Here is a 19,915-nt window from a genome sequence, read left to right as displayed (position 1 = left end):
TGGGAAACTGGACAAGACAAGGTCAGGGCAGACTGCAAAAGCTCCTCGCGAGTCAGATATCTAAATGGTTACAGCACCTGGGCAACCATATCCTACATATTTTTTCAAACAGGATAAGGAAAATTAGACATGGAATGGCAAGAGGGGAAAAAGCACATTCCCAAGGAACCTGTTAAAATTGGAAACTGCAACAAGGAGTGGCAATGCCTCTATCCGCTTCCTACCCCATCTCCACCGTTACATGCATCCCAATAAAGAACCCTCCACCCTGCAAAATTGGGCTAATGTGCCTCAAGATAATTCTCCGTAACCCCCTATACTGGCAGCCTGACCTCAAGCCATTTGACAAGATCAGAAACTGGCAACAGAAGCTCTGTGCTGGATTGTTTCGCAGGGGTGTGCAACTGAGCAGGTAATCATGGGCTCAATTACCAATCTCATATGGATTCACTGTCAAAAGACAGTTAACCCTAGCTCCCACATCAAGGCAGGAGGAAAATCAGTCAGGATTCTTACTCCTTGGATAGAAGGCAAGTACAGGTGAAGTTAGACAGGTTTCTCACCAGCTACAAAAACTGGCAACTTAAGGAATTTACAGAAGGCAGGAGGGCAACCAGTGTACCATACATCATCAGACACTGCTTTCAGAACACAATAGGACTTTTTTGATAAGATGAACAAGGGCAGGCCTTATATAGTTAATCGTGGGGCCCTGGATACTTAAGATTAGAATAGATTCCATAAAGTATGCAAACAGGCCTTTCGTCCCCACAAGTCCACACCAACCATCCGAAGAGTAACCCACCCAGACACATTCCCTATCCTATATTTACCCTTGACTAATGCACCTAACATGATGGGCAAGTTAGCCTAGCCAATTCACCTGACCTGCACATGTTTGGATTGTGGGAGGAAACTGAAGCACCCGGAGGAAACCCATACAGACATGGGGAGAATGTGCAAACTTCATACAGACAGTCTTCCGAGGCTGGAATCAAACCTGGGTCCCTAATGCTGAGAGGCAGTAGTGCTGATCTCTGAGCCACTGTGCCACCCTACTTTTGTCAAACAGAAAGACCTAGGTGGTTAGATACATAGTGCTTTGAAAGTACTGTCACAGGTAGACAGGTTAGTAAGGAAGACATTTAGTATGCTTGCCTTCATTGCTCAGACCAAGAGTTGGGATGTCATGGTGCATGGTGCGGTTGTACAAGAAGTTGATGAGGTCACTTTTGGAGTACTGTGAACAGTCCTGGTCATCCTGCTAGAAGAAGGATATTATTAAATTGGAAAGGGTGCAGAAAAGATTTATAACTATGTTACTGGGATGGGAAGTGTTTGAGTTACAGAAAGGCAGGATAGACTGGGACTTTATTCAGTGGAGTACAAGAGTTTGAGGGGTGACTTATAGAGACATATAAAATCATGAGGGGCATAGAAAAGGTGAATAGCAAAAGGTTTTTTTTCCTTCTAGGGTAGGGGAGTTTAAAACTAGAGGGCATAATTTTACGGTGAGGAGGAAGAAGATTTAAAAGTGACCTGAGAGGTAACTTTTTCCACACATAGGGTGGTTTGTATGTGGAATGAACTGCCAGAGGAAGTGGTAGATGTGGATACAGTTACAATATTTAAAAGACAATTGGACAGACATATGAACAGAAAGGTTTAGAGGGATATGAGCCAAACACAGGCAAACAAAACTAGTTCCATTTGGGAAACTTGGTCAGCATGGACAATATCGTAGGGTATGTTTCCATGCCATATGACTCTATGGCTGTCTCTCCTAACCTTTGCAAAACATTACTTATTGGCCAGACTTTGGGACATATATCATTATGGGGCTCAAGAAATTCCTTCCTCCAGAACACCCAGCTCAGCCTCTCCAACATGTTACCCATATGCAAGAACCGTGCATGAACCCACACACTGCAACTCAATAGAAATGGTCTACCACATCCACTTGTGCTTCCTGAATGGAATGCAAACAGACAATGTTTAGTGGGAAACATGTCAGTGCTTATGTAGCAGATAAATTAAGTGGTCAACAAGGTGTCAAATTCAAGACAGCATGATTTCCAAAAAGGCATCATGTAACAGGGGGAGAAATTTCCAAGGAATTGTTGCTGAACAAACACCTTGGAGTGCAGGCTCTTAGTTTCGTGAATGTTGTCACAAAGCAAGTCCCTTTTTTCCCTAAAGGTTATTCCTTGGTTCAAGAAAACTCTGTCCTTGATTTTTTTCAGAGGGGCAATAAACCAGGGCAGACTCCGATCAGTCTGGTTTAGTACAGAAATGAAAAGAATTTTGAGAGGCCTTTCGTTTATATGTAAACAGATGAGAATGCAGGCCAAAGTAGTCATGCTTTAGAAGTGACCACCTGTATAGTGAAAGGGGAGTGGTCAGCTCTCTAGCTAGCCGAGCTGAGCGTGTGATGCTGAAAAAGCACAGCAGTTCAAGCAGCATCCGAGGAGCAGGAAAATCAACGTTTTGGGTCGGAGCCCTTCATCAGCCTTTTCAGATGAAGGGCTCCGGTCCGAAACATCAATTCTCATACTCCTTGAATGCTACCTAAACCTGCTGTGCTTTTCCAACACCACAGTCTCAATTCTGATCTCCAGCATCTGCAGACCTCACTGTCTCTAGCTAGCTGAGCTAAGCAGTTTTAGTTCAGTCCTGAACTGGCAAGTTCAACAGGGAGCTGTGTGGAAACTCTTTTCTGCCCTTTAACTTCAACCTGTAAGCATATGTTCCATTTATACTTGTTTTTAAAGGGAGTTTGCTTATTGGGACTGTTGTGTGTATTTGGAACAGCATCATTAAGTCTACTGGAGAGGTTGAGTTCTGTAGGGATTCCTTATTCTGTTGTGTTTCATTGTGTAATTTTGCAAATAAATTTTGTCTGTTTTAAAAGCTAGTAGTCAACCTAGCTAACTTACTCTGGGTAATTGTTACTGTACACTCACCAAAACAAATTGCAAATTTAGCTCTAGGGCTGCCTGCTTAAGAATGTTTTGAGTGGCCTGGCCTAGTCCATAACAATGTTGAGTTGCAGGCAGTTAGGATTGCGAAGAAAGCATTTGCTATGTTTGCCTTTATTGGTCAGTGCATTGTGTATAGGATTTGGGATGTCATGTTGTGGCTGTACAGGGCGTTGGTTAGGTCACTCTTGGAGTAGTGTGTGCAATTCTGGTCTCCCTCCTTTCAGAAGACTGCTGCAAAATGTCAGAGGGTTCAGAAAAGGCTTACAAGGATGTTGCCAGGATCATAGAACATAGAACATAGAACAATACAGCACAGAACAGGCCCTTCGGCCCACGATGTTGTGCCGAACTGCTAACCTAGATTAAGCACCCATCCATGTACCTATCCAAATGCCGCTTAAAGGTCGCCAATGATTCTGACTCTACCACTTCCACGGGCAGCGCATTCCATGCCCCCACCACTCTCTGGGTAAAGAACCCACCCCTGACATCTCCCCTATACCTTCCACCCTTCACCTTAAATTTATGTCCCCTTGCAACACTCTGTTGTACCCGGGGAAAAAGTTTCTGACTGTCTACTCTATCTATTCCTCTGATCATCTTATAAACCTCAATCAAGTCACCCCTCATCCTTAGCCGTTCCAACGAGAAAAGGCCGAGAACTCTCAACCTATCCTCGTACAAGCTACTCTCCATTCCAGGCAACATCCTGGTAAATCTTCTCTGCACCCTCTCCAAAGCTTCCACATCTTTCCTAAAGTGAGGCGACCAGAACTGCACACAGTACTCCAACTGTGGCCTAACCAAAGTCCTGTACAGCTGCAACATCACTTCACGACTCTTGAATTCAATCCCTCTGCTAATGAACGATAATACTCCATAGGCCTTCTTACAAACTCTATCCACCTGAGTGGCAACCTTCAAAGATCTATGTACATAGACCCCAAGATCCCTCTGTTCCTCCACCTGACTAAGAACCCTACCATTAACCCTGTATTCCGCATTCTTATTTGTCCTTCCAAAATGGACAACCTCACACTTGGCAGGGTTGAACTCCATCTGCCACTCCTCAGCCCAGCTCTGCATCATATCAAAGTCCCTCTGCAGCCGACAACAGCCCTCCTCACTGTCCACAACTCCACCTATCTTCGTATCATCTGCAAATTTACTGACCCACCCTTCGACTCCCTCATCTAAGTCATTAATAAAAATTATAAACAGCAGAGGACCCAGAACTGATCCCTGCGGAACTCCACTTGTAACTGGGCTCCAGGCTGAATATTTACCATCTACCACCACTCTCTGCCTTCGACCGGTTAGCCAGTTTTCTATCCAATTGGCCAAATTTCCCTCTATCCCATGCCTCCTGACTTTCCGCATAAGCCTACCATGGGGAACCTTATCCAATGCCTTACTAAAATCCATGTACACTACATCCACTGCTCTACCCTCATCCACATGCTTGGTCACCTCCTCGAAGAATTAAAGATCGGAGGGTTTGAGCTACAGGGAGAGGCTGAATAGGCTGGAGTTATTTTCCATGCAGTGTCAGAGGCTGAGGGATGAACTTATAGAGGTTTATAAAATCATGAAGGGTAAATAGACAAGGTCTGTACTCCAGTGGTAGAGTCCAAAACTAGAGGGTATAGGTTTATGGTGAGAGGGGAAAATTTATAAAAGGGACTTAAACTGAGATTTTTTTATGCAAAGGGTGGTGCGTACATTGAATTAGCAGCCGGAGGAAGTGTTGGAGGCTGGTACAATTACAGCATTTAAAAGGCATCTGGATAGATATATGAACAGGAAGCATTGAGAGAGATATGGGCCCAGTGCTGGCAAATGGGATTATATTTAGATAGGATATCTAGTCAGCATGGACGAATTGGCCCGAAGGGTCTGCTTTACATTTCTATGACTCTATTTACCAATTTCTGAGTAAATATTTATAGCCTGCATTATTAATGCACAATAGAAGCAATTAACAGCTTCCAGCATATTGTACTTTCAAAACAACCTGATATTTAAACAAGTGGCAATTGTGTTCTTCCTCCGAAACTGTCCAAACCAAAAGTCAGGTGAGATCAAACTTTTGCGACAAATGACTTCCAACTCAGTTATGATGCATCTACAGCATTTTCAGAATCAGAAAGAAACAGTTTAATAAGTGTCCAGTTTTAAAGGAGGAGACAAACTTGAACCAAAACTGCAGCAGTCTAACAGAATACAGTGGTCCAACTATCCAGGTCCAGTTTGCTCTAAAGTATCTCAAAAAATTTCAACGGATATAACAATAAAACATTTATTGTTCACTTCTAATTGCCCTTCAATTGTACTGACTGCTCTCTATGCCATTTGAAAGTGCACCAGTTTAGAATTAAGAATGTTGCAGACTAGACTAGGTAAAGATAGCAGATTTTCTTCCCTAAAGGGCATTGCTGAACCAAACACTTTTCTTAAAAAAAGCTACAATCACAATTAGACAAGTTTAATTCAGATTTATTGACTAAATTCAAGCTCGATCAGCTGGCATGGTGGAAAGTGAACCCTTATCACCACAGGATTATTCTGGGCATCTGAATTGTCCTTTAAGTTAGCAGATGTTAGACTGAAGACATTACCGTTGAAACATCTTTGGGTAAGTTACTGCAGTGTAGCTTGTAAATGGTACATACTGAGGCTAGCACAGAGTGATGGAGGGAGTGAATGTCTAAGGTGGTGGCTGGGGTGCCAATCAAATGGGCTGCTTTGTTCTGGTTGTCATTATACTCAAGTGTTGTGGAAGCTGCAATTATCCAGCTGAGTAAAGCACACTCCATCAGACTCCTCACTTGTTCCTTGTAAAGGATAGAGGGGAATTTCAGAGAAGCTGATCACAAAGTCCCATCCTTTTAAGCAGCTCAAGTTTGGTTTTTGGTCAATAGGAACCTCCCTGTCAACAACACCCTTGATCATTAGCAAATTGATGCAAGGTAAAGTAATGGGGTGATAATTGATTGAATTGGATTTCTTTCTTATGGCCAGGACATGCCTAGGCAACCTTCTATTTGTTGAACAGATGTCAATGGCATAACTATGTGGGAATTGCTTGGCGAGGTACACTGATGTTTCTGAAGCACGAATCTTCAGCACTGTAACTGGGATATTGTTATATCAGGAGTGATTACTATTCCTTGATGTAACAGTAAAATGAACTGACTAAAGAACAAGAACGAAAACAAAAGAGAAGTAAAGCACACCAACAGGTCCTTTGACTCTCCTAGCCTGCACTAGTGTCCCGAAGCCAGTCCCTTTTTTTGCCTAAAAGCTGTTACTTGGCTCAAGGAGGCTCTGTCTTTTTTTTTTAAAAAAGAGAGGCAATAAACCGGGCCAGACTCTGATCAGTCTGGTTTGGTACAGAGATGAAAAGGATTTTGAGAAGCTTTTTATTTATATGTAAACAGATGAGAGCTCAGGCCAAAGTGGTCATGTTTTAGAAGTGACCTGTATAATTAAAAGGGGAGTGATCAGCTCTTTAGCTGGTTGGAAGTTCAACAGGGAGCTGTGTGGAAACTCCCTCTTTTCTGCCCTTCAACGCCAACCTGTAAGCATGTGTTCCATTTATACTGGTTTTTAAAAGGGACTGTTGTGTATATTCAGAACAGCATGATTAAGTCTAGTTTGGATAGACTGAGTAATGCTGGGGTTCTTTATTCTTTGTGTTTTATGGTGTAATTTTGTGAATATATTTTTTGTCTGTTTTAAAATCTAGTAGTCAACCTAACTCCAGGTAATTTTCACTGTACACTTACCGAAACAAATTGCGAAGTTATGGTCTGGGGATCCCTGCTTAATAATGTTTTGAGTGGTCTGGCCTAGTTCATAACACCAATCATCCATGCCCTAAACAAAACTGAACAAACAAACCAACCTTCTGCCCTTATTCGGTCCATATCCCTCTCTTCCCTCCCTATTCATGTGCCTCTTAAATGTCACCAATGTGCCAGCTTCCACCATCTCTTCTGGCAGTGCTTTCCAGGTTCCTACCACATTCTGCATGAAAAACGTCCATTGCATATCCTCCTCTCATCGTGAACCTGTGCCCTCTTCTAATTGAAACTTCAACCCTGGGAAAAAGCCTCTGATTATCCACTCTAGCTATGCCTCTCAATTTTGTAGATCTCTATCAGGTCATCTCTCAGCCACCGTCTTTCCAGTGAAAACAATTTTAGTCTTTTTGACCTTTTCCTCTTAGCCAATGCTCTTGAGACCAAGCAATGTTCTGGTGAACATTCTCTGTACTTTCTCCAAAGCTTTTACGTCCTTCTGGTCTTGTGTGCTAAACTGCACACAATACTCCAAAATGTGGCCTAACGGGTTTTAATAGTGGCAACATGGTTTGCCAATTCTTGTACTGCATGACCCAGCTGATGAAGGCAAGCATGCCATATGCCTTCTTCGTCACCTTGGCCACCTGTGTTGCCACTTTTTGGGAACTGTGGGCCTGCACGCCCAGTCCATCCGTACTGGAACGTTCCTAATAGCTCTGCCATTTACAGTATAATTCGCATCTAAATTTGATTCTCCAAAATGCACCACCCTGTGTTTGTCTGGATTAAACTCCATCTGCCATTTCTGTAGCCAAGTCACCCAAGACTGGCATCTGTGATGCTACGGACTGGTGGAGGAAATCAAGATTGTTCAATCCATCCAGCACTTCTGGTGGACAATAGTTCCAAATGCTCCTGCCTCGCCTTTTGTATTCACAAACGGAGTTTCATTAAGGATAAGAATACCCATGGAGAGCCACCTCTTCCCATTTTTGCTCTTGTCCACCATTCCTAGTTAGATGTAACGCAAGTGCAGGCTTTATTTTGATCTGATCATGTAACTTGACAGTTAAATGAATCCCTGTGCAGCCAATGTACTGCAAATCTTCAAGTTTGCTGTCTTCACTTTCTCCTTACAACAAAGGTTCTCAACCCCTCCATATTTGCAAACTATTACCATGTTTAATCTCCCTTCCCTCCCTAAAGTTCTTGAATGCATTGTTATTTACCAAATCTGTGCCCAAAACTATTGATCTGAGAGTCTGACTTTAGTTGTGGGTAAGTTATTGGAGGTGATTATAAAAGATAGGATTTATGGACATTTAGAGGGGCAAAATTGATTATGGACAGTCAGCATGGTTTCATGTTTTACAGGGTCTTGCGTAGTGTTGTAGAACACAGGGGTAAAGGTACACAATTCTTTGAAGCTTATGTCACATAGAGAGGGAAGTTAAAAAGGTATTTGACATGCTTGCCTTTATTGCTCAGTCCTTTGAGTATAGGAGTTGGGACTTTTTTTTGAGGTTGCACAGGACATCGGTGAGAGCTGTTCTGGAATACTGCGTCCAGTTCTGGCCAGCCAGTTGTAGAAAGGATATTATCAAGCTGGAAAGGCTTCAGAAGAAATTTACCACAATGTTGCCTGGTACAGAAGATTTGAGTTATAAAGAAAGGCTGGCTAGGCTGGAACTTTTTACACTGGAGCAAAGGAGGTTAACAGGCAACCTGTTAGAAGTTTAGAAAAAATGAGGGGTATACATAGAGTTGATTTTCTCCCCCAAGATGGGAAATTTCAAGACCCAGGAGGTACATTTAAGATCAGAGGAGAGAGATTTTAAAAAGACACAAGGCAAATGCTTTTTTTTTTAAAACAGAGTGGTTCGTGCGTGGAATGAACTTCCTGAGGAAGTGGTGCATTTGAGTACAATTATAACATTTAAAAAACATTTGGGTGGATAGATGAATAGGAACGGTTTGGAGGGACAGGAGCAGACAGTTGGGGCTAGATTAGTTTGGGTTTGTATTCGGCATGGCTGGTTAGACTGAGGGGGTCTACTTCTGTGCTGTATGACCCTATCTTTCCTACAATTCCATGTATGACACCTGCCATCAGATTATTGACCTTGCCACAGTATTGAAACAACCCATGTCATTCCTGGCATTGTCTCTGAATGACAGTGATAAACTACCCCTCAGCATTCTCTACTTAGCAACATTGTTATGCAACCTCCTCCAATGCCATTCCTCAGTGAGCTTTGGTTCCTACTCATGCACTGTTACCTCTGAAATGCCCAAGAACCTAATTTCACTCCTCCCATCTATCCCTCATTTTGGGAAATGGGTGTCCATTGGCTGGCCAGCATTTACTGCTCATCCCTAGTTGCCCCTTGGGGTGAAGGTAATGAGCTGTCTTCTTGAACTGATGCAGTCCATGTGTTATTAGTTGATCCACAATGCCTTTAAAGGAGGGAATTTTATGATTTGGAACATGTTCCCCTTCCATGATAACATCCAAATATACAATATCAAGTTCGAAATCTCATTCTTCCAGCACTCCTGTACTTGGTGATTTTCACTGACTCACGGTCTGATGACACTTCAATTTTAAAATCCTCACCGTCTATTGTCTCTGCACACTCCAATGCTGATAGCTTATGAATCCCTGATTTTAATTAGGCCACCACCTGCAACACAGCTGCTCAAGTAGATAGCTGTTGGCTCTTTTACCATCTGCACAGGTCCGGACTGGCAGGACTCAGCTGGCTCAGTTAGACGTAGTATTACTGAGCCATTACTATAGAGCCACTCTTACTACTGGACTTCGATATCCCTTCACCCTATACCCCAACCACCCATGCTCAGTACTTATCCTCAGGACTTCTGTGATTCTGGTGTTCAACATGGAGTATTAGTCCATCAGCTGAGGGAGAAACCAGTTAGAGATAATCAAATTTCCTTGCCCAAGTTGACCTGATGCCAAGACATTTCACAGTCTGGAATCAGTGTTTTGAGAGTCCCCAGCATCACTCCCTCTGAACTCTATTTACTCTCATAAGCAGTCAATCAGGACATTAACTGAGTAGCATTGGTTGAAAGGTAGAATTCTAAAGTGTTTTATTACATCTGTGGGTCCACTATTACCACAAGTCCCAGATATCTGGGAAGATAATTCTGCTGGGTTGACAAGGCTATTACCTTCTTTGTCACATCCAAATACACTGCCTAGGTCTATGCAGCATCGTTTCTTAGGTTTTATATTGATGTTCAGAGGATCGACACAACTGGGAGGTTGTGTTTGCCAATTCCAGAGCACAGAGTTAATCACACTGCTGATTCCCAACCAAGTGTAGCAGGTTTCTTTCGGTAATGGACTTTAGTGATCCAAATGAATATTTATGACAATCTCGTAGCTTCAAGGTCACCATAACGGTGAATGTTTATTTTTGCAAAGATTTTATTTAACTAGACAAATTCAAATTTGCCAGCTTCTGTCAAATTTGAATTTATCTCTCGTGTATCATCAGTCAAAGCCTCTAGATTCTGAGTCCAGGAACTTAAGCATTATGCTACCATGCCCTGTGATGATAATTGTACATTCAGCACGATTGGCAATTCCACAGATGTTGAAGCAGTCCAAGTACAAATGCAGGAAGCCTGGACAATATCCAGGTTTGGGCTGGCAAGTGGCAAAGTAACATTCATTCCACATAAGTGCCAAGCAATGACTATCTCCAACAAGATAATTGAGCAATCTCCCTTTCACATTCAATGGTTTTACCATCACTGAATTCCCTATCAAAATCTGGGAGTTACCACTAGAAACTAAACTGTTCAAGAATATGAAGATCCACATGCTCCAGAAGCGCTTACTAAAATCTCTGAACAAATCGATTATAAAGTGTCTATAAATACGATGGCTTCAAAAACTGGTCAAAAAGGTTAGAAAACCTGCCAATAACTCACCTCCTGACTCCTCAATGCTGTCCACAATCTAAAAAGTACAAGTCAGGAGTGTGGTGGAATATTTTCCACTTGCCTTGGGAGTGCAGCTCCAACACCACTCGAAGCTTGACAACAAAGATGAAGCAGCTTACGTGATTGCAAGCACACCCACAAACATTGACGCCCCATACCACCAATGCTCAGTAACAACAGTGTGCGCCATTGATGAGAAGCACTGCCGAAATTCACCAAAGCACAGCACATTCCAAAACTCTCAAATCACTACCATCTAGAAGGACAAAGACAGCAGATACACAGGAACACCACCTAGCTCCTCACCATTCCAACTTGGAAATATTTCAACTTGGAAATATATCACCACTCCTTCAGCATCATTGTAACTTAGAAAAGACACTGCTGCTTAATCAACATTTATCACAAGCAAACTGCACAACCGAGCAATCTAGTTAATGGCAGTGTTTCCACTGACTGGTTTGATCTGTGTACAACTACCAAGTAATTAAACCAAGACAAACATTTGCACCACCTTAAGGAACTGAAAGCAATATCTGAAAATGCTTGAACTTCACAGCACAACAAAAAAAATACATATACCAGTGAGGTGAATCCAATACGTTAGCAAACCTACCTTCCAGAAATGATCAAAGCAAGTTCCCTGCTGCTGATACAATACAATTTATTCATGTAGTTGAAACTGCTGAGGACCAGCAAGACAGAATATACCAGTCCTGTCCCAGTCTTTTGAACATAGCCTGATTGTACATGAGACAACCATTTTAAGTGCCAGAGGTAGACCCAGGCATTGAGCATCAACAATGTGCTGGGCTAGATGCCACACAGGTTACTGGTTAAAAAAAACAAAGAAAATTTACAGCCCAGGAACAGGCCCTTCAGCCCTCCAAGCCCAAGCAGATCCAAATCTACTGTCTAAACCTGTTTCCCAATTCCTAATCATCTGTATCCCTCTGCTCCCCACCTACTCATGCATCGGTCCAGACGCATCTTAAATGAATCTACCGTGCCTGCCTCTACTACCTCTGCTGGCAATGCATTTCAGATGCCCACCACCCTCTGGTGTGAAGTACTTGCCGCGTGTATCCCCCTTAAACTTTTCACCTCTCACCTTGAAAGCGTGACCTCTCTTTATTGAATCCTTCACCCTGAGAAAAAGCTCAGCTGTATCCACCCTGTCTATACCCGTCCTGAGTTTGTAAACCTCAATCAGGTCCCCCTTGAATATTTTTTTTTCCCCAAACGAAAACAATCCTAACTTACTCAACATCTCTTCATAGCTAGCACCTTCCGTGCCAGGCAACAAGCTCGTAAGCCTTCTCTGCACCCTCTCCAAAGCATCCACACCCTTTTGGTGATGTGGCAACCAGACTGTACAGAGTATTCCAAATGCGGCCGAACCATTGCCCTGTACAATGTTAACATGACTTGTCAGCTCTTATACACAATACCCCACCCAATGAAGGCAAGCATGCTATATGCTTTGGTGACCACCCATCCATCTGGGAGAAAGTGAGGACTGCAGATGCTGGAGATCAGAGCTTAAAAGTGTGCTGCTGGAAAAGCGCAGCAGGTCAGGCAGCATCAAAAGAACAGGAGAATCGACGTTTCAGGCATAAGCCCTTCTTCAGGAATGAGGAGGGTGTGCCAAGCAGGCTAAGATAAAAGGTAGGGAGGTGGGACATGGGGGAGGGGTGTTGGGAATACGATTGGTGGAAGGAGGTTTAAGGTGAGGGTGATAGGCCGGAGAGGGGGTGGGGGCGGAGAGGTCGGGAAGATGATTGCAGGTCAAGAAGGCGGTGCTGAGTCCGAGGGTTGGGACTGAGAAAAGGTGGGGGGAAGGGAAGTGAGAAAGATGGAGAAATCTGCATTCATCTCTTGTGGTTGGAGGGTTCCTAGGCGGAAGATGAAGCGTCATGTTGCTATGGTCTGGCAACGGAGGCGGCCAAGGACCTGCATGTCCTTGGTGGAGTGGGAGGGGGAGTTAAAGTGTTCAGCCACGGGGCGGTTGCGTTGGTTGGTGCGGGTGTCCCAGAGGTGTTCCCTGAAATGTTCCGCAAGTAGGCAGCCTGTCTCCCAATGTATAGGAGGCTACATCAGGTGCAGTGGATGCAGTAAATGTGTGTGGAGATGCAGGTGAATTTCTGACTGATATGGAAGGATCCCTTGGGGGCCTTGGAGGGAAGTGAGGGGGTAGGTGTGGGCGCAAGTTTTGCATTTCTTGCGGTTGCAGGGGAAGGTGCTGGGAATGGAGGTTGGGTTTGGAGGTGGCTTCTGAGGAGAAATTGCGGTCTTTGACGAAGTGGTTGACGATGCTCTCCACCGCATCTCCTCCACTTCCCGCCCCTCCAATCGCCACCAGGACGGAACCCCACTGGTCCTCACCTACCACCCCACCAACCTCCATATACATCGTATCATCCTTCGTCATTTCCACCACCTCCAAACAGACCCCACCACCAAGGATATATTTCCCTCCCCACCCCTATCAGCGTTCCACAAAGACCACTCTCTCCACGACTCCCTCATCAGATGCACACCCCCCCACCAACCCAACCTCCACTCCCGGCCTTACTAAAGTTCACGTATATGACATCTACAGTCCTTCCTTCATCTATCAACCTGGTCACTTCCTCACAGAACTCTATTAAATTGGTAAGGCACAATCTCCCCGGCACAAAATCATGCTGCCTATCACTGATAAGCCCATGGTAATCAGTAGCAGGAATGGCTGGTCAATTTTATGAGGAGCAAAGGTCTGAACCACAGGGCATGGAGTCCCTTCTGATTTGTGCAACCTTGTATCGCAGCAGACCTCCAATAGAGGTTTTTAAAATACAACCAAGCTGATTTTCCCCACCCAGACTGTGCATGAGTGAAACATCACTTAACTAAACCAATGGAATTACAAGGTGTAAAATAACAGAATCTTCTAAGGTGAGAATCAGAGCTTTCAAAAAGGTAACAGTAAGCTGACATTACTAGATTCCTTATCTAGGTGCTACCAACCAAGCTTCTCATAAAAGCAAAAATTGTCACCAATAATCCATATTTCGTTCGGGGTGTTCAAATCTAAGATCCCCAAGTTTACCAAATCTCTAGGAATGTCCTGGAAATGCCTAGAACTTTTTGCCACTGCTATTAGCAACCAAAAAGAACAGAAGCCCTGCAGAGAGACATCAATGCTGTTTGTAGACCAACATTTTGGAGCTGCAAGAAAGAAGGCTATTTGATTGGAACAGATAGATGGAAAAGCAGATGCCTGGGTGAAGCCCTCAAAAATAATGTCCAAGCAAAGTTGACAAGATGAAATCAGGATTTGTGTGTGCCTTTTCAAGGGTTGAGGAAGAAGCGAGGTCAGAACCTACTGACTGAGCAAAATGCATTTAATTCGAACGCCCAAGCAGACCCATCACCATGTTTTTTTAGATCTTTCACAGTCTAAAACTTGAACTCTGCATCTACTGAACAGGAACTATGCTCTAGTGCATTCTATAATAATATATACTGATTTAAAAAAAAACAGAAGAGGCAAGAAATCACATCCTTAGATATAAGGAACTAAAACTCCGAAACGCATTATTCTCCCATGCATATTGCAATTTTCAAAGCATAATCACAGAAAGAATACGACACATACACCCAACTCAAATGGAAACTCCAAAAGCCAGGTTTCCTTTTCTCATCCCACAACTCTCCTATGTGTGTCCACACCAAGTGGAAGATAATTACAAAGAACCCTCCAGTCCCTGAGCATACATGCATGTGCAGGCCAAGTGAACCGACCACTATTTGATGGTGGAGGGTAATGAGACCAGTAACCATACTCTTTCTGCCAAAACATGCACTCACGCTCTTCAGCTGACGTTATTGTGCAGGGAAATTCTTGTCATGTCTCATTCACTCTCTATTTAGTTATTTCTTGACAAAATGGCCAAGACATTCAGGTCATTTCAAGTTCCCAAGTCAATTTGCTGGTCTGGCTGATAGAATACACTGAGGCATGGCTCACTTAAGAAAATTGTGCAAGCCCACAACCTTAAGTTTCTAATCCTATTTTCAAAATTTAGGCACAAGACCTAGGCAGAAAGTCCAGTTAAGTACTGCAAGAGTACTGTACTGTCAGAGGTGTTCATCCTTTGAATAAGGCATAAACTGAGGCCCTACCTTCTCAGGGTGGATGCAATAGATTCTAAGGTACTATTTGAAGAGCAGCAGGGAAATTCTTGTGTGTTCTGGTTAATATTTATTCATCAATAAAACAGGTTACTTGCTGTTTATGTAATTTGCTGTGTGCAAACTGCCTGCTACATGACAGCAGTGACTGCTGCTGGGGCTGCCTGAAATTGCAAAAGGCCATTTATTTTCAATATAAAAGCCAAATACAAATTTTAGTTCAAGTACACACTTCCTTTTCCAGCTTAGCCAGCAAATAGCTCCACGCGAGTGTTAGTGCAGTAGTCTGTTAATTGACAAACGACAAGTTAATTGATTAAACGCAACAGGTGGCCAACTCCCAACTCATTTCAACTGACCCGAAGACATTGGTTCCTAAAGGGGGTGCAACTCGGCAAACATTCCTGATCCTTAGAATTCTGTCAATTCAGGTTCTATGCAACACTGACCTAAGAATGCACATAAATGAGCTATATCAATTCTTCCAGGCAATAATTTAAGTCTAGCTGGCGCACACTACACAATTAATCCGAAAGCTACATGCCACCAAGCTATATAGCAAATGACATCAAAACATGCCACATGCAGACACATCTAATATTTAACATTCAATATTATTGTAGAACATGACAAATGTACATATTAGCACACACAAATACAAAGCTATACAGGCAAGAACCAAAAGGGATTTATCAAAATAAACTTAACCCTCTGAGTGCTGAACTTCATTTTAATGTTCAAGTGACAGAATGCCAAATCGTCATCCATCCTTGGATTTTAGCCGAAGAGCTCTAGAGAATTTTCTTCTGGTCTTTCTTTCGCCTAATGCAATGGCCGAAGAAAGTGAAGCAATTCAAATCCCCAAGTGGTTAGGATCTTCATAGCTTTCTGTGGTATACTTGTCCTTGAAAGGAAAGGCTATTCTTGTTTCAGGAACTGAGACTCAGATGGCACCCACACCTCTCTGGTTGATAACAGAACCCCTCCAAAACTACTCAACTACCTCCAAAGAAGGGTCGCTGGACATGAAATGCTAACTGGCTCTCCACAGATACTGCCAGACTTGCTGAGTTTTCCCAGCAATTTGTTCTTGTCACTCCAGACACTTTCCCACCCCCAAAGTGTGCAAAACTGTTTCCCAGCTAAATTTGATAGAGAAGGAGGAGACGAGATCAGTTACACGGTCCCCGTCACAAACTGTAGATTATAACCTTACCCTTACAGCCATGATGTGGAGGTACCTGTTTTGGACTGGGGTGGACAAAGTTAAAAATCACACAACACCAGGATATATTTGAAACCGCAAGCTAAGTCACAAATAGCAGCAAGGAGCCACCAGGTGATTAGCATATGACCAGCCCAAGGCAACAAGACATGCAAAACATCTGGCAATACTTTCAGCCCCCTCCATCTACCTGGCCACTGCATGGGCAATGCCCGTAGTCCCTGCCCCCTGGCCCCCAGCTATTGGGGCATGAATGCCCACAGACTGCTGCCCTCCCACTTCCCCAGACCCAACCACTGGACTGTCAAGTTCCACAGATTCCTACCCAATTCCCGCCATAGGACCACTCATGCCCACAAGCTCCCTCCCACCCCTGCGGTCATGTGTCTGGCAATGCCCAAAACTGCCCATACAACAGCCCCCTTGGGAAACGTGCGGACACACCCCTCCCCCAGCAGCTGCCAAGGCAGCACCAAAAGCTCCATGATCCATTTCCAAATTTAAAATTCATCCCTTGATGGCACCAAGCTAACGTGAAATAGGCACAGGCAGCCTTAAGATACAATACCCAAATGGTGTTTCATCACGTGTCACTTTGGAAAACAAACAGTCAACATTCAATTTGGCCAAAGATTGCAACATTTCTGAGCCCACACTCATACACTCACCTAGTGTGCATACAGGCACACAGCAGAGGTGACAGAATGGTGATGCAGGGCTTCAGATGTTTCCAGCTTGTAGCCAAAAGGTATCAGAGGTTAACTAATGCAGCACAGGCTGGTGTGCCTTTCAATCTTTAAACCGACTGGTTCACATAGACACAGGATCAATCCTTCCCTTCCACCCAGCCACTGTCCAACATCAGCACAGACAGACTGTAACTAGAATGTGTCAGTACTCAGAGGGTTACAAATACACAGTCACAGAACCATAGCAAAAAAATAAAAACACAGTAAGTAAAGAAGATAAGGCACCTGGAGACATCTGACACTGGGCATGCTCTGCAGGCATCTCAGTGCGCACATGCTCTCTACCAGGTTGGAGCAGCCTAGCCACAAAGACCTGGGCACAGAACACTGCAGGATAACAAAAAGGAAGGAAGAGAAGCAGTTAGAAGCCAGACACGATCACATTGAAGTAGACAGCTTTATTTGTTAGTACTATAAGCACAAGACTTAGGTTGCATTAAGACAAGAAGTTGAAATGTAACAGCAACAAGCAATGAACCATATAAGTTGTTTCTTGAGAACTAAACGTGAACAGGTCAGCTAAGAAAAGTCAAGTCAAGCAAATTTATGCTGTAAAAAGGGCATTATACATAACAAGTGAATCCTTTTCTCAGAGACTGACTGTCCATCCCAAATTCCCCAATCTCCTTCCTCAAACTTCTCAATTCCACTTTCAAGATTTCACAATTGTTCCATACACACATGGTTAAACAAGTAAAATCTGAAGTGATTTCTCTTCTCATTTCTATTTTTAATCCAATAACCCCCTCAGTAATCATTTTACTTCAACTGAGGACTGCCCCAGAATGTCTATATATGGATAGCAGGCTTCGTATGTATGCTATCATCAGTACATATTGTAAGCGTCTGCACTTGTGCACATGGATAAATATACAGATGTACAATAAAGATGAACAAATAAAACTCTCATGATGAAGTCATGGAAATTCCTCTTCTAAAAACAGCTGCCACTATCTAAAAAGAAAACTGTCAGGTCTATCAATGGCCCAGTGAATAAATAAAACTCCTGCTGCAGCTATGATTCAATCACATACTCATATCCCACAGCTTGATCAAATCCAGTAACTGTCTGCAGCTGGGGTAGCACAGCCAGCCTCAGTGCCTTATTTTTTAAATAACCTCCCCCAAAATAAAAGGCAGAAAGAGAGAGAGTGCACCCGAGAGCACTAGTGTGCACAACAGAGCACTCAGACCCAAATCTCTCCAAGGGAGAGCAGCTCTCAACAGAGTCTAGTTGGAAACGGCCATTGGAATACTTAACTAAAATTAGTGTGACATTTTAGGAATTCAAAAAAACCATTAGATGCAAAAACATTGCCCTCTTTTTCGCAGATTAGTCACTGAGCCCATTTAGAACATAGAACAATACAGCACAGAACAGGCCCTTCGGCCCACGATGTTGTGCCGAACTTCTATCCTAGATTAAGCACCCATCCATGTACCTATCCAAAAGCCGCTTAAAGGTCGCCAATGATTCTGACTCTACCACTCCCACGGGCAGCGCATTCCATGCCCCCACCACTCTCTGGGTAAAGAACCCACCCCTGACATCTCCCCTATACCTTCCACCCTTCACCTTAAATTTATGTCCCCTTGTAACACTCTGAAATTTGATATCAGGCATTCGATTTCAAGAACTTGAACACATCTTTTTATCACAATATGCAATGCTTCATGTACTATGAGAACCTGGCCTCAATTCTTCCTCTTTGTAATCCACTGCAGCCATTGATCATCCACTGTATAAAGTAGCTATCTCCTGATATCAAATCTAAACCATTTTATCACAACCCAAAACACAGCAGCTTTTCCAGCATGCCGGAATATAGCGCTGAATGCACACTCCCTCACATACTATAGTACTTTGTACGATCTTGAAGAACAGTGATGTTGAAGGCTGGAGCACCACTGCTTAACAACTCAATCTTATCTCTTCACTGACACTGGCTTTAAGGACTGGGCAGGCAATGAATACGATTAAACAATAGTGCATAAAGTGCACACTGACCAAAATGCTTTATCATGACTTTCGGTTCTAGGTTTCTGAACTAATTTGACAATTGAAACCAGTATTGCATGCATTTTTTTAAATCGCTCCCTCAAGTAAATATTTCCCAGTGTCTCATCATACGTACAGTCAAATACTCTTCTACTGATGTCATTAGGGCAAAATGAACAAAGCTACAGCTCTGAACACTATAGCGCTCCCAAATGCATGGAAGGTATGACAGATGAATGTGTGGCTAAAGAATTGGTGCAGGGAGCAGGAATTCATATTTTGAGATCATTGAAATCATCTCTGGGGCAGAGGCGATCTGTTCAAAAGGGATGGGTTGTAGCTAGAGGGGAACCGATATCTTGGCGGCCAGATCTGCTAGTGATACAAGGGAGGGTTTAAACTAGATTGGCAGGGGGAATAGGATTCTCAAAAGCAGGGAGGCATGTCTGAGGCTGGAAAGAGATACAGTAATCAGAAATAGTAAGTTGAAGAGACAAGTCAGACAGGAATACGACTGGAAGCAAGGAATGCCTGTTGGATTAAACTGCATCTATTTCAATGCTGAGGGCTGACAGGTAAGACTGATGAACTCAGGGCATGGATAGGTACGGGGGACTGGGACATTACAGCCATTACAGAAACATGACTAAGTGAGGGACAGGACTGACAGTTTAATGTACCAGGGTACAGGTGTTTTAGACAGAACAGAGGTGGACAAAAGCAAAGAAGAGAAATCGTATTTTTGATTTAAGGTGAGTATCACAGCAGTAGTCAGATGAAATGACTGAAGGATCATCCAGTGAGGCTTTGTGGGTGGAGCTAAAAAATAAGAAGGGATTGTACTATAGGCCCCCAAATAGTCAAAAATGAACAAGTATGCAAGGATATCAGAAGACTTTCAGGAGTAGTAAGATAGTTATAGTAGGAGACTGCCATAGCATTAAGGGCTTATTTGGGTGTAATTTGTTAACTTGCCTGAAAGCACTTTCCTCAAGAAGTATAAA

At 43.3% G+C, this 19,915-nt stretch overlaps 1 protein-coding gene across 3 annotated transcripts in view; it reads right to left on the bottom strand.

The window, feature by feature from the left end:
• The window catches only part of LOC140492203 (F-box/WD repeat-containing protein 11), a 175,071-nt gene that overhangs the window by 116,343 nt on the left and 38,813 nt on the right, over window positions 1–19,915 (bottom strand). Inside the window, exon 2 of one of the 3 annotated variants that reach the window (XM_072591084.1) lies at window positions 17,138–17,239. The exons of 1 other annotated variant lie outside the window; for it this stretch is intronic. In XM_072591084.1, coding sequence (XP_072447185.1) covers window positions 17,138–17,239 — 102 coding nt within the window. Of the gene's footprint in view, window positions 1–1,158; window positions 1,178–17,137; window positions 17,240–19,915 lie in introns of those variants that run through there. One more of the 3 variants, XM_072591086.1, reaches the window with a different exon arrangement.

The sequence above is a fragment of the Chiloscyllium punctatum genome, chromosome 20, assembly GCF_047496795.1.
Source record: "Chiloscyllium punctatum isolate Juve2018m chromosome 20, sChiPun1.3, whole genome shotgun sequence".
Taxonomy (NCBI): domain Eukaryota; kingdom Metazoa; phylum Chordata; class Chondrichthyes; order Orectolobiformes; family Hemiscylliidae; genus Chiloscyllium; species Chiloscyllium punctatum.
This window is presented reverse-complemented; position numbering and strand designations above follow the sequence as displayed.